Source organism: Vigna umbellata, chromosome 11 (assembly GCF_029865625.1).
Source record: "Vigna umbellata cultivar VRB3 chromosome 11, Vumbellata_1.0, whole genome shotgun sequence".
In the NCBI taxonomy this organism is placed as follows: domain Eukaryota; kingdom Viridiplantae; phylum Streptophyta; class Magnoliopsida; order Fabales; family Fabaceae; genus Vigna; species Vigna umbellata.
The window spans coordinates 9,435,978-9,448,989 of NC_142175.1; the positions used below are offsets into that span (position 1 = coordinate 9,435,978).

At 36.2% G+C, this 13,012-nt stretch overlaps 1 protein-coding gene and 1 pseudogene across 1 annotated transcript; both read right to left on the reverse strand.

The window, feature by feature from the left end:
- Positions 1 to 871: 871 nt before the first annotated feature.
- On the reverse strand, positions 872 to 4,648 carry LOC148190939 (uncharacterized). Its single transcript, XM_088101219.1, has 4 exons — positions 4,464 to 4,648; positions 2,162 to 2,641; positions 2,025 to 2,091; positions 872 to 1,060 (listed from the first exon to the last, which is right to left on the reverse strand). The coding sequence occupies exons 1-4, from the start codon at positions 4,646 to 4,648 to the stop codon at positions 872 to 874; spliced, it is 921 nt and encodes a 306-aa protein (XP_087957345.1).
- Positions 4,649 to 10,797: 6,149 nt separating this feature from the next.
- Positions 10,798 to 11,418, reverse strand: LOC124821802 (protein JINGUBANG pseudogene; annotated as a pseudogene).
- Positions 11,419 to 13,012: the final 1,594 nt, after the last annotated feature.

The following is a 13,012-nucleotide window of genomic DNA, read 5'->3' on the forward strand; positions in this document are numbered from 1 at the left end:
GACTGTTTAGTGCCAAGAGTCCTCTGGGATACGATACTTGGTCTTTCCATTTTATACTACTTGTGTGATTCGGTACACTTGCCGATTCATCCAACAGGTTGTTTTAGTATCAAAATTGCATCACAGATAACGGTATATTCAACCCTTATCACACATCTACCCCCTCTTTTGAATCGTCTTTCACCAATTTCAGATTAACCTCATTTGGATTTCTTGCAGCATTGCAAGATGTCATATTGAATCTTTTCAACAACTCTCCAGCATACCTTTTCCGATGCAAGATTAACCCTGCAGTAGTATAAGTGAATTCCATTCCTAGGAAGTAACTTAACCTACCTAGGTCTGTCATTTTGAATTTAGCCTCCATGACCTTCTTGAATTCTTCTATCAGAACTGGATTTTATCTTGTGATAAGCATATCGTCTACGTATAGACAAATGATTAGCAAATCTCTTGTGCCTCCTTTCACATAGACACCATGTTCAACAACACATCTGGTGAATTTGAGTTTGATTAAGAAGGAGTCAATACATTTATTCCAGGCTCTGGGAGCTTGTCTCAACCTATATAATGCTTTCTACATCTTGTAGACTTGGTGTTCTTTGCCTTCTTTAATAAATCCAGGAGGTTGTTGGAGGTATACTTCTTCCTCCAAAGGTCCATGAAAGAAAGTTGATTTCACATCAAGTTGGAACAATGGCCAACTCTTTGAACATTCCACGACAATCACTAGTTGAATGGTTTCTATTCGTACTACTGGTGCAAACACCTCAGAAAAGTCGAAGTCTTGCATTTGAAGAAAGCCCTTTGCTACAATCCTAGCCTTGTGTTTGGAGACTGATCCATTAGGTTTCAACTTCTGTTTGAAAACTCACTTCACTCCGATGTATCTTTTTCCAACTGAAAGATCAACAAGCCTCCATGTTCCATTTTTCTCAATGGAATTGATTTCTTCAATCATAGCATTTCTCCACACAGATTTCTTTATCGCTTCATCCTCATCTATTGGTTTTGTTCCTGCAAATAATGCCATGTGAACCAAGTCTCCTTCCTCACCAATCTATGTGTTAGAGTACACTTCACATTCGCTAAGTCTTTGTGGTAACATATGTTGTCTTCGTGGCCTAACAGATTCAGAATGTGTCTCAGAATTGTGCAAATTGTCACTGCTTCCAAGACTGTTTCTGGCTCAGCTGATATGATTTATCAACTTCTCCATTTATTACAGTTTTCACCAAACTAGTTTGCCTCTGCTTCCAATTCCAACTTTCATCTTCCAGAATCATCACATCTATACTCAAGAAGACTTTTTCTTTAATTGGATCGAGAGCTTATAAGATCATGTAGAGTGATAGCTAATGAATATCATTGCTTCACTCTTATCCTGCAATTTTGATCTTCTCTGATTTCGTACGTGTACATAGGCAAGTGATCCAAGGATCTTAAAGTGGCCAACTGTCGACTTTGTGTCTATCCACACTTCAAGCGGTACCTTCCCTTCTAGCTTCTTTGTTGGACACCTGTTAAGAAGTAGATAGCTGTTGATATTGCTTCTCCCCACATAATTTGTGGTAGTGCTTTTTCTTTTAACATGCTCTTGACCATGTTGAGGATTGTTCGATTTCTCCTCTCTGCAAGCTCGTTGTGTTGGGGTGTATATGTGCAATGACTTCGTGAGTTATTTCACACGTTTGACAATGGTTCTCAAATGTATTGGAAGTATATTCTCCTTCCCCGTCAGTTCTGAGAATCTTTAAGTGTCTTCCACTTTCTCTTTCAACATAAGCCATGAATCTCATAAAGACTTCCAATGCTTCACTCTTCATCTTGATTACATACAACCATATCATTTTGTTATATTCATCAACAAAGGTGATGAAATACCTATTTCCAGCCAATGATGGGACTTCAATTGGTCTGCATATATCTGAGTGCACTATCTCTAAGCAATCCTTTGCTCTCTTGTGTGAATGTGCTTTAAAGGCTCTTCTTGGTTGCTTTCCTGCCAAGCAAGTTTCACACACCTTTTCTGGTATACAAATGTTAGACAATCCAATAACCATTTTTTTCCTATCTAGTTGCTGCAAACTTCTGAAATTCAAGTGACCATACCTTAGATGCCATAACCAATTTTCATCTTTAACATTTACCGCAGACATACACTGACAGTTCTCCATTACTTCCATATTGATTTGGAATATCCAGTTTTTGGATATCTTGCTTCTCAAGATTGTTGTTTTCATTAAACAATTCAACCTTATTCAAACCTCCCATGACTATTGTGAATCCTCTTTGGATTAACTGACCTATGCTCAAGAGACTACACTTCATAGTAGGGACAAACAACACATTGGTTATTACAGCATGCGAGCAATTTCTTCTTCTAATAACAACATCTCTCATTCCTTCCACCTTTAATGTGCTATCATCAACAAACTTCACTTTACTCTTCTTTGTTTCATCAAAGTTAATCAACCATTCTCTGTGGCATGTCATATGATTCGAACATCCTGAATCCAAAAACCACAAGTTTTCTTGAGACTTTGAATTTTCGGAAGAAGTGGTCACCATCAGTGTAAGGGGTTCTGAGTCAGAGTCTTCTTGTGCAATGTATGCCTCTTTCCAGATTTCTTCTGCTTCCCTTTATCAGCACAACACTCATAAGCGTAGTGTCCATACTTGTGGCAATTGAAGCATTCTACACTTCATTTATCCTTCTTTTGGTAACCTCTGTCTGATTCGCCACTCTTCTCCACTGATACAGGTTTGTCTTCTTGATCAACTTTAACCTTATCAGTCTTTCAATTCCCTCTTGCGTATTTACCTTTCCATTTCTTGAACTTCTTTTTCTCATTATTCTTATAATGATGTACCTTCAGGGCTTGTTCAATGTTCTTAATTGGATTTCTATCCAGTAACCTCATTTCATGTGCCTCCAAGGAGCTTTGCAGTTCCTTAATTTTCATTTGTTAAAAATATGTGCTCCGTTTCTTACACCAAGAGTGGGAGGGGGGTGAATTGGTGTTGTATAAAAATGATTGCTTTTGAAATCTTTTTCGCAAAACTACAAGTTTTTAAACTTTTCTTGAATCGCAAGTAAAAAATGTATGCAATGTGACAATATGCGTATTCGAATACAAGTAATATGCAATTGATTAAATGCATAGAGTTAGGAAGAAGAAGATTCAAACTATGAGTTTTTATATTGGTTCGGTCAAGCCTACATTCAGTGTCCTTCTGGTCAACCTTAGACCGAAAATCAATTGCACTATAAGATCTGAGTTTTTACAACAAGGTTTTTACAGTGACCTCACTCATCAAAATGTAAACAACCACTCTAACTCACTAATCTAAAATAGCCAATTACAACAAACTAGTAGCAAGAACAATCATCTCCTACAATCAACGCCTTTGAGATCCCCCTCAAAGTCAAGAACCACACGTTCTTCTTCCTGTATACACCACAGGAAAACAACAACACTAAAGCGTTTGCAAGAGCTTCATGATGCAGCAGTATGCACCTCTGTTGTGCAGAATGATCAGGCAATTTGAATCAATCAATCCAGCTTCTCAAGTAAACATCAAGTCTTGCTCACCACAGCAGTTCTTGTTTCTTGGCGCGTTTTTCTCTTCTATAAAACTTCAAAGCATTTATCTGAAACAAATATGAAAGTGTTAAAATCAATTCTTCTTCTTCTTACAAAATTTCAAATCATGCGTCTATATATAGCATAAGTCAAATTAGATGCATTTAAATCGATTATGCTATTAATCTAATTGATTTCATCTCACAGTTATAATAGATTAACAGTAGTCAAAGTCATTAATTGAATGCACAATTAATGTAGTCGATTTGCAATTAATGTTTGGTCAACATATTTAAAAATATGATTGTTGTGACCGTTATGTCAAGTAATGAAATAGTTTTCAAATCTTTAACAAACTTAATTGAATACAAGATGCATGTAATCGATTAAGTTTTAACACTTAGTATATTTTTGAAAACTTTTCTTCTCAAAATCCATCACAGCACACTTGAAAAAGATTTGTGCAAACCCACTAGTTTTAATCGATTTAACCACTAACGTAATCGATTTAAAACCTGTTGTGTCGCCACAGTTTAAAGCTTAAGTTGTATAATGACCTTAATTGATTAACACATCATCGGAATCGATTAAGTCATGCAGATGTGCTTGGTGCATGTGGCTTTTCCATTTCAAAACACATATTATGCATACTCAGATGTAATCACATTTCCAACACAGTAGTATGCAACAAACAACACAATACATTTGCAGTTATGCTTGTATTAAATCTCACAGTAAGCATATAAGCATATTACACATAGAACACAATACATATACATGTGTTTTTATTAACTATGTGTTGTCATAATAAAAAACATACATCACAGAGATTGTGGGTTCAGTTAAACATGTGCTCCCCTTATCAACAATCTCAACATCATTTTTGAAAGATCCCTCGATTCTTCAATTGCAACCACTATGTAATCGAACATCTGTGGCAAGGATCTCATGATCTTCTCAATAATCATAAGATCATTGATTGACTCTCCACACCCTTTCATCTGATTCGTGATGGTCAGAATCTTGTTGAAGTATTCACCAACTTTATCACAATCCTCCATCTGCAATAACTCGTACTATCTTCTTAGGGTTTGAAGCTTCACCTTTTTAATATTTTCTCCTCCCACATGGCATCGCACCAAAATACTTCAGGCTTCTTTGGCAGTAGTCGCATTCTGGATCTTTTCAAAGTAAGTATCATCAACACATTGATGAATGATAAACAACGCCTTGTTGTCTTTCTTCCTGACTATAGCTTTCTGATTTTCTGAAGCACCAAGATCAAGATCTAGTCCATTACCCTCAACGACATCACTTACATCTTGAAATCTGAACAATACACTTATTTTTGTACTCCATCTATTCCAATTCTTCTCTATGAGTATTGGAAGGTTTGTTGCTAGAACATTTATTCCCGTCATGCTTCAAACACACTTCTTTGATCAAGAAATAGAATCTTGACACCCTTCTTCCTCCTTCACCTTTAATCACTCTAGCCAGCCACATTGTGCCATGACCAAGACGCTCCTCAAGTCCTCACTCGACCTGGCTCTGGATACCAATTTAATGGAATGAGCAATAGAAGAAGAGAGATATATTTTGAGTGTATAAATTGTATCTGTGTATATGGAAGTAGCAGCACAGGTGCCTTATATACAAAATGAAATAACAGATGTCAGGACAATTAGCAATAATGTTGTCTTGGCTTAATGCGCTAATAAAGTGCCCGTTGGACAAACTTCTATACATAAGTTGTTTTTATTGTGATATATATATATATATATATATATATATATATATATATATATATATATATATAATTGGTAACTAGGTTTGATCTGGGAACACACCATCTTTTAAGTATAACCTTTAAAACTCTGAACCGTTGGATCTAAGAAATTGTCAACAACGAGTTGGATTATGTTTTCAAAACATTATAAGTTGATTTGGTGATCCACAAACAAATAGATTACAAGGAAAGGGCTGATTGGGTTGTATCTAAACAAGATACTCTGATGATCAAGTCGATTTAGGTTTTAGAATTTTATAAATGCTTGTGTATAAGAATAATATATAACTTACTTAAGTCACCTACTTATATTGAGTTATCTAAGATTAATAATGTATTTAGAGAGTTGTTTGACTTGTTAGTCATAGTATTCAGTCTTGGACATTACACTCACTTGAATAAGTGGTTGGTTGAGCAAAGGAGTCAATGTTATCATTTTCAAGAGTTCAAGGTTATCAGAATCGATAACACTTGTGCATTGATCCCTTGAGCTCGAGCATTGGATTAATGCATAAGGTAGTGTTTAGATTATAGAGTAGAATTGAAGGAGAGCGAGCAGATGGATTTGGAGGCTGGAGGGAGGATTTATTGTTGTTTGGATTAAGGGATTTGAAGGGATTTGAAGAAAATTTTTGTAAGAGTTTGTGAATGATGTAATGGGTGTGATAGATTAAAAATATGTTTTAATTGATAAAATAGATGATTACTAATTTGCCTTTGTTGATTTTCTATATCCATTTAAGTTTAAGTAGTAGAATTTATATTAAAATGAAATTAAAATTGCAAAAATAAAAGACATCTTTCAATAGAAGAAGTTATGTTTGAGCTCAATAGGGCCAATTTCACTCCTCTTAACAAAAGAGGATAAGGTCGTCAAGCTTGGCAATAAAGGAGAATGCCCTCAAGTTCAACAAACAAGGTCGGCAAGGTCAATCTATCTCAGCTAGGTTAATAAGAAAGATATGTTTAGCTCAACAAAGTCAGCAAAAAAGGTGAGCAAGCTGGTTTTAGCTCGGTAAGGTCGGCCCAGCAAGGTTAGCAAGGTCAACCAATAAGTTAGGCAAGCTTGCTTTTAGTAGTCATTTCAACAATAAGCAAGGAACCCCTTCCTTCTTTGAAATTGAAGCACAAGTCAAAAAATTTTCCTTCCAAAATACACCAACAAAATGAGTTAACCCAAGAATCACCACGATGTTACCTTATTTTGAACGGATCACCAACATTTTTTTGGACCATCAAACCAAACAGCTTTGAGGGAAAGGCATTCCCACAATAAAGGTGCTATGGGACGAAAAGACTTAGGATATCACAAGGGAATTAGAGGAAGACGTGTGAAAGACATATCCATATCTTCCTCCTGGTAAGTACATTTTTGTGTGTAAGAGAGAATGTAAGACCTAGGAAAAATATTTACATGAGAAAAAATAGATAATAGATAGTAATATGTATTTAAATTATTATTATGTTAAAAATTTTGTGATGACTTGTTTGGTTAGAAGCCTTGTGTTGAAAGGATGAGGCCTTGGGTTTGAGTCTTACTCATGATTTTTATTTTGTTTTTATTTCCTTGGTTAATAATAGAAACATGGAGAGTAGCGTTAAATCCTATAAAAATGGTATGTAAGGCAAAGATATGTGGTAGCTCAAATGGTAGGAGTGGGTTTAATTCCTAGTAAGGAGATTTATGCAATATATTTTATGGGATTTTTTGTAAAGAACTTTTGGAACCCTATTTGAAGAGCCACATGGATAATAGACTTTGGGGCTGACATGGCATGCTTTGAGACAACACGGGAAAGTTAAAATGTGATATTTAATCTACATAGCGGGAAAGGGAGGCCAAAACGTGAGGGTGTCGTGATAAAAATATTTTTGTTTATCAAAATGTTCATGAGAGCTAGTAGGTGCAAAGCAAGGGTGTTCTCGATCAAGTTGACATGTAATCTTTGAATCAAAAGGGATGAAGAACTGCATTGTGATCATAAAGAAGGAAAGAAAGTATTGTCAATCAAGGTAATGGGTGATAACCTATCTCTTTTTTTTTGTGATTCTATGTAGAGAAAAGTTTTATATCTTATTTGAATGGTAAAACTTGTTGTTTTGGTGATGTTGTTAAAATGATAGCTTATTTAATTGAAAAATCCATGGGAAGGAAGCGTATAGGCATTGTTGGTTCAAAATTGGTGTGGTGTAAGGGGAGTTAGTTATTCTATTCATTTTCTTATTATGCGTGTAGGAATGATCAATTGTTTTATTGATAACTAAGTATTAATTTCTAAATCCATGATGAAATCATGTTGATGTATAAATTGACGGTTGATACTATTATCGAGTGATTTAGGAATAAAATTGAGTTGAGGCATGAAGTATGTATACATTGTTTATGCATTTTGGGAATTTTGCAATTTCAACGAATTGCATGTGGTGTGTATGTAGGGAAAGTGCAACTTTGTTTTATAAATATAATGCCTTAAAATCACTTCTTCATCTAATGCCTTTTGATATTTGATTTGTAAATCATGAAATTCACTTTTTAATTTCTCATATGCACCATCCAATTTTTTAGACTCATTCAACAATTCAAGAAACGCCCTTTGCAAGTCAATTTCACTAGTTTCAAAGCTAGAACAACTTACTTGGCTTGTAGTGTCATCAAGATCAGCCATTAGACACAAGTTTGGTTCCTCATCTGAGTCACTTGAACTGGATGAGCTAGAGTCATTTTCTTCCTAAGCAGTGTATGCTTTCTTCTTCTTTGGAAATCTCTTTTCTTTATTTTCTTAATTTTTTTTCTTTTTAGGACAATTCGCCTTGACATGTCCTCTTTTCCCCACACCATAACACTTGTAGCTAGAGGAGGACCTTTGATTATCTTTCTTTTCACTTCTAAACTTTTCCTTACCCTTTGCTCTCATGAACTTGGCAAATCTTTTGATCATGAGGCTCATGTGCTCGTCATCATCAGAATCATCTTCCATTCTTGAGCTCTTGCCTTTAGAAACTTCAGTTTTAAATGCCAACTGCCAATAATAATCGATTATCATAAGTGATAATCGATTATTCCAGGCCGTTATGAGTTTTGGAAAATGTGATAATCGATTATCCTTAGTGATAATCGATTATTGTCGAATCCTAGACAATATCAAAACTTGCAGTGATAAACAATTATCCCATATGATAATCGATTATTGCCGAGACTAACCCTTTTCTACTTTTTCTTGTGATAATCGATTATCTCTTATGATAATCGATTATTGCCAAATTAAATCACTAAGTTATGAAACTTTTAAGTGCTTACAATTTGTAAAGTAATTCCTATACAAATGATTTCTATAGAAAGTGTTTTTAACATTTACAGTATAGGTTCTTCGAATCTTCAAGTGCATTATCATCAAAATTACTTCAAAGCAATAATGCTTCACATTGGTAACAACCTCCTTGCTTTCAACCCCACCACTTGTACTACCTTTAATAAAGTCTACAAACTCAATTTTTTTTTCATTAACTATATGTTCAACATAAATATCTACTTTATCTCTACTTTCCTCTACATAATTTGTTAACTCCATGGCATCCCTGTCCCTAAGGAGTTTCAAATCCCTATACAGGATTCTCTTACTCAGCTTCCCCATAACTTGAATTGACCAACATATTTAAAATTCCTTACCATACCTACAACTTCAAAATAGGACCACACATTTTGGTCAACATTATGTATCCTATGTTTCTCCCCACCCTTGTAACATAACTTCTTCAACCTCACAAATTTACCCCTATGGTAGAATGTTAGATAGAAACTTATTTCCTACAATGTCAAAAATTGATTCAAACACTGTACAAGATACCCCTAAGTCATTTTAACGAAACCACAAATGCATTCATCAAAATACAAAACCCTTAATTAAAATAACTTTAAAAAAATTTCATTCATATGATACTCAAATATAGCAACCATTGTTCAGATTAAATACAATAACATGAATGAATTTCCCAATTTATCTTTCCAAAAATTCAAAGAACCTTAAAAAACATATCTTTATTTTCATAAGGTTTAATCCTTTTCGACATCCCTATTTATGTACGAATGTCTCAATTGGGTCCTCGTTTTTTAAAGTGTATCAAAATGGTCCTTAATTTTGAAAATTGATATCAATTGAGTCCTTTCCGTTAAGTTGGCTGGACGGCGTTAAAAAATTGATGAGTGGATGCTGAGATGACGAACGAATGCTCGTCCACCAGCGAACGAACGCTCGTCCACCAGCGAACGAACGCTCGTCCACCAGAGAACGAACGCTCGTCCACCTCTTACTGCTGGACGACCGTTCGTTCCACACTGGACGACCGTTCGTTCGGTGGTCGACGAGCGTTCGTTCGCTGGTGGACGAGCGTTAGTTCGTCATCTCAGCATCCACTCATCAATTTTTTTAACGCCGTCCAGCCAACTTAACGGAAAGGACTCAATTGATATCAATTTTCAAAATTAAGGACCATTTTGATACACTTTAGAAAACGAGGACCCATCTGAGACATTCGTACATAAATAGGGATGTCGAAAAGGATTAAACCTTTTCATAAATGAAAACCCTAGCTATCGTTGACTATACTCTCACATCACAATCACACACCACCCTCGCACTAGCAATTGAACCATTACAAACCAAATTCCAGCCACTCACACTTCATAAAGGCTTTCATAAAGAAAGGAAAGAAGGGACTTTGCTAGTGCGTACAAGAGTTTATTGTAACTACATCTAAACAAGTTTCATGGACGAGAGGGAAAGAAAAATTTATTCAAAAAATAAATTAAATTGGTTGACGAGTGATAAAAACAGAAGAAAAGAGATATTACCCAATTTGTGAGAAATGTATTTCTTTTCCCAAAGTCCAATCTGAAACACCATACACAATATCACTTTTAAAACAATTCATTAAAACTGTCATATAAAGTATAAATCATCTTTATCTATTCATATATCTCTTTATGTATCTATTTACCTATTCATCTATTTGTCCATTTATCTTTGGCTTAATAGGTTATTTCGTCCCCAAGTTAAGAGCTGAATTTTTGTTTAGTACCCGGTTTTAAAAATGTTTCTATTTCATCCCAAAGTAGTATAAATTGTATCAATTAGGTCCCTTCCGTTAAATTCACATAAACGGAGTTAACTCCAACAGACAAATCTGTATTTTTTCTTCTCTCTCCTCTAGATTTTCTGTAATATTCCAGCTTTTTTTCTCTCTCTTCTTCCTCACTTTTTCTCTGTACTCCTCTGCACTCACAAACCCATCTCCAACCCTCTTATACCTTCATCTCTCCCACCATCACCTCCCTGTTCACGTACTGCTCTGCATACAGTGGCCATGCAACCATCGACACCCCCGCCACCACCCCTTCCAACACCGAGTTCCACCCGGAGTGACTCACAAACCCCCCACCGATTCACGACTGATCGACTCCAAGCACTTGAAATCCGCCACGCGCCACACATTGACCGTCTTGTCCCACGACCCAGAGTACAACAACCCTTCGTCCTTGTCCAGACTGAGATTCGAAGCAGCGTCGAAGTGCTTCACCTTCACCGTGTTCCAGTTCTGGCGAACCTCCACATAATTCTTGGGGTTCATGGAACACTTCATGTAATCTTTGAACGTTAGCAAGCTCCCGATGCGTTTATGCTTGCTTGGATTCTTGGAGGAAACCTTCCACACTCTGATCTTACCGTCTTGGTGGCCGGTGAAGATTTTTCCGGCGGCGATTATTATGGTTTTAACCAATCCACTGCTTGATTTGAAGTCAGTGTAGTCCTTGAGATGCTTCCAAACTCTTATATTCTTGTTGTCGGAGCCTGTGTATAACAAGTCTCTGGAAACGGCCAAGGAATATATGTGACCCTCTTCGCGAACGAGGGATCCGATGAGGCTGTTGCCGGGGAGGTGGTCTTGGTGGTGGTGGAAGGGGTTTATCGCGGGTGAGGCAGGTAAAACCCATGGAGACTTGTTGAGAGGAGATGAAGAATGGTTTGGGTAGTTCAATGGGGACATGGACTAGGGAGAGACATCATTGCTGCTATCGGTGTAGTTCATGTGGTTGGCGTTGTTGCGGTGGTTATATTGGAAACAATATATTTCCAGAAGACATTAAACTTTTAATGGAAGGTTTTATCTCAGGTTTGTTAAGTTATTTTTAATATAATTTTGTCTACGTTTCCTGTGATTTAATTACGTGAAAAGCTGTCTTTGTTAGATAAAAATTGGTACCCAAAATCCATCTTAAATCCATCAATTCTCCATTTTTAAGAATGGTTACAATTCATGAATATTTGATAAAGATACTGAAATGCAATGCTAACAATAAATGTATAAATCAAGCAGAATAATACAACACATATCATTGAAAAATAGAGGTGCAGTTTGAACATTAAGGCACATGTAACATGCAGTGAGGAGCTGGAAAAAGAGAGATAATTAGTTATGCCCTTGGGACACATGAAGGAGGATCCCTAAGAGGGTGGACAGAGGAGAAGTTTGAGGAAAAAGAAAAGGAATAGTATATCCAAAGATTTTGTGGCGCAGTGGAGTATGTGAGTTACTGTACGTGTCTATTTCCTATGTTTCTGAGTGTCTCTTTGTTTGTTATTCTGTGTTACATTCTGATTATTCCTTATTCCTTTTCAGGTCCTTATTCTAGAGGAATGCAAGAAGGGAGGTGTTGGAGGCCGAAGCACATGGCCTGGTTGATGGAGGGAGAGGGCAACCAGTTTTGGGATTAGAGGGATGCGAGTATGCGGGATTGGTGGCATGGAGAGAGAAAATTGGGACACAGCCATAGACCCGAAGATTTCTTCCAACACTGCCTTCTCCTCCTCCTCTTCCCTCATCTTTCTTGCTTCCACTTCTCTTCTCTTTTCTTTTCTTCTCTTCTCTTCCCAGTTTCTTGCTTGCTGCTTTATATTAAATGATGGAATCAGCTATAGATTTGATCCCCCATTCTCCCTCATCAAATGTGGTTTCAACTTATTTGTTATATGAATGTTGGAAGGGGTGGTGGCGGGGGTGTCGATGGTTGCATGGCCAGTGTACGCAAAGCAACACATGAACATGGAGGTGATGGTGGGAGAGATGAAGGTGGTTGTTGGCGTGAATAAGAGGGTTGGAGATGGGTTTGTGAGTGCAGAGGAGTACAGAAAAAGTGAGGAAGAAGAGAGAGAAAAAGCTGGAATATTACAGGAAATCCAGAGGAGAGAGAAGAAAAAATACAGATTTGTCGGCTGGAGTTAACTCCGTTTATGTGAATTTAACGGAAGGGACCTAATTGATACAATTTATACTACTTTGGGATGAAATAGAAGCATTTTTAAAACCAGATACTAAACAAAAATTTAGCTCTTAACTTGGGGACGAAATAACCTATTAAGCCTTTATCTTTCTATCAATGTATCTTTTAGGTGGGATTGGAATATTTAATTTTAAGCCAATAAATTTTATTAAATCTTTTTACTTGAATAACGTTACTTTCATAAATATTTTCAAATTCTTTACAATAATAAATTATACTTTTAAAGTTCAATATCCAAAATAAAAAAGAATGTAAAGATGGAATTGCTCATAAAATAGGCATCTCGTTAATGTTATAATT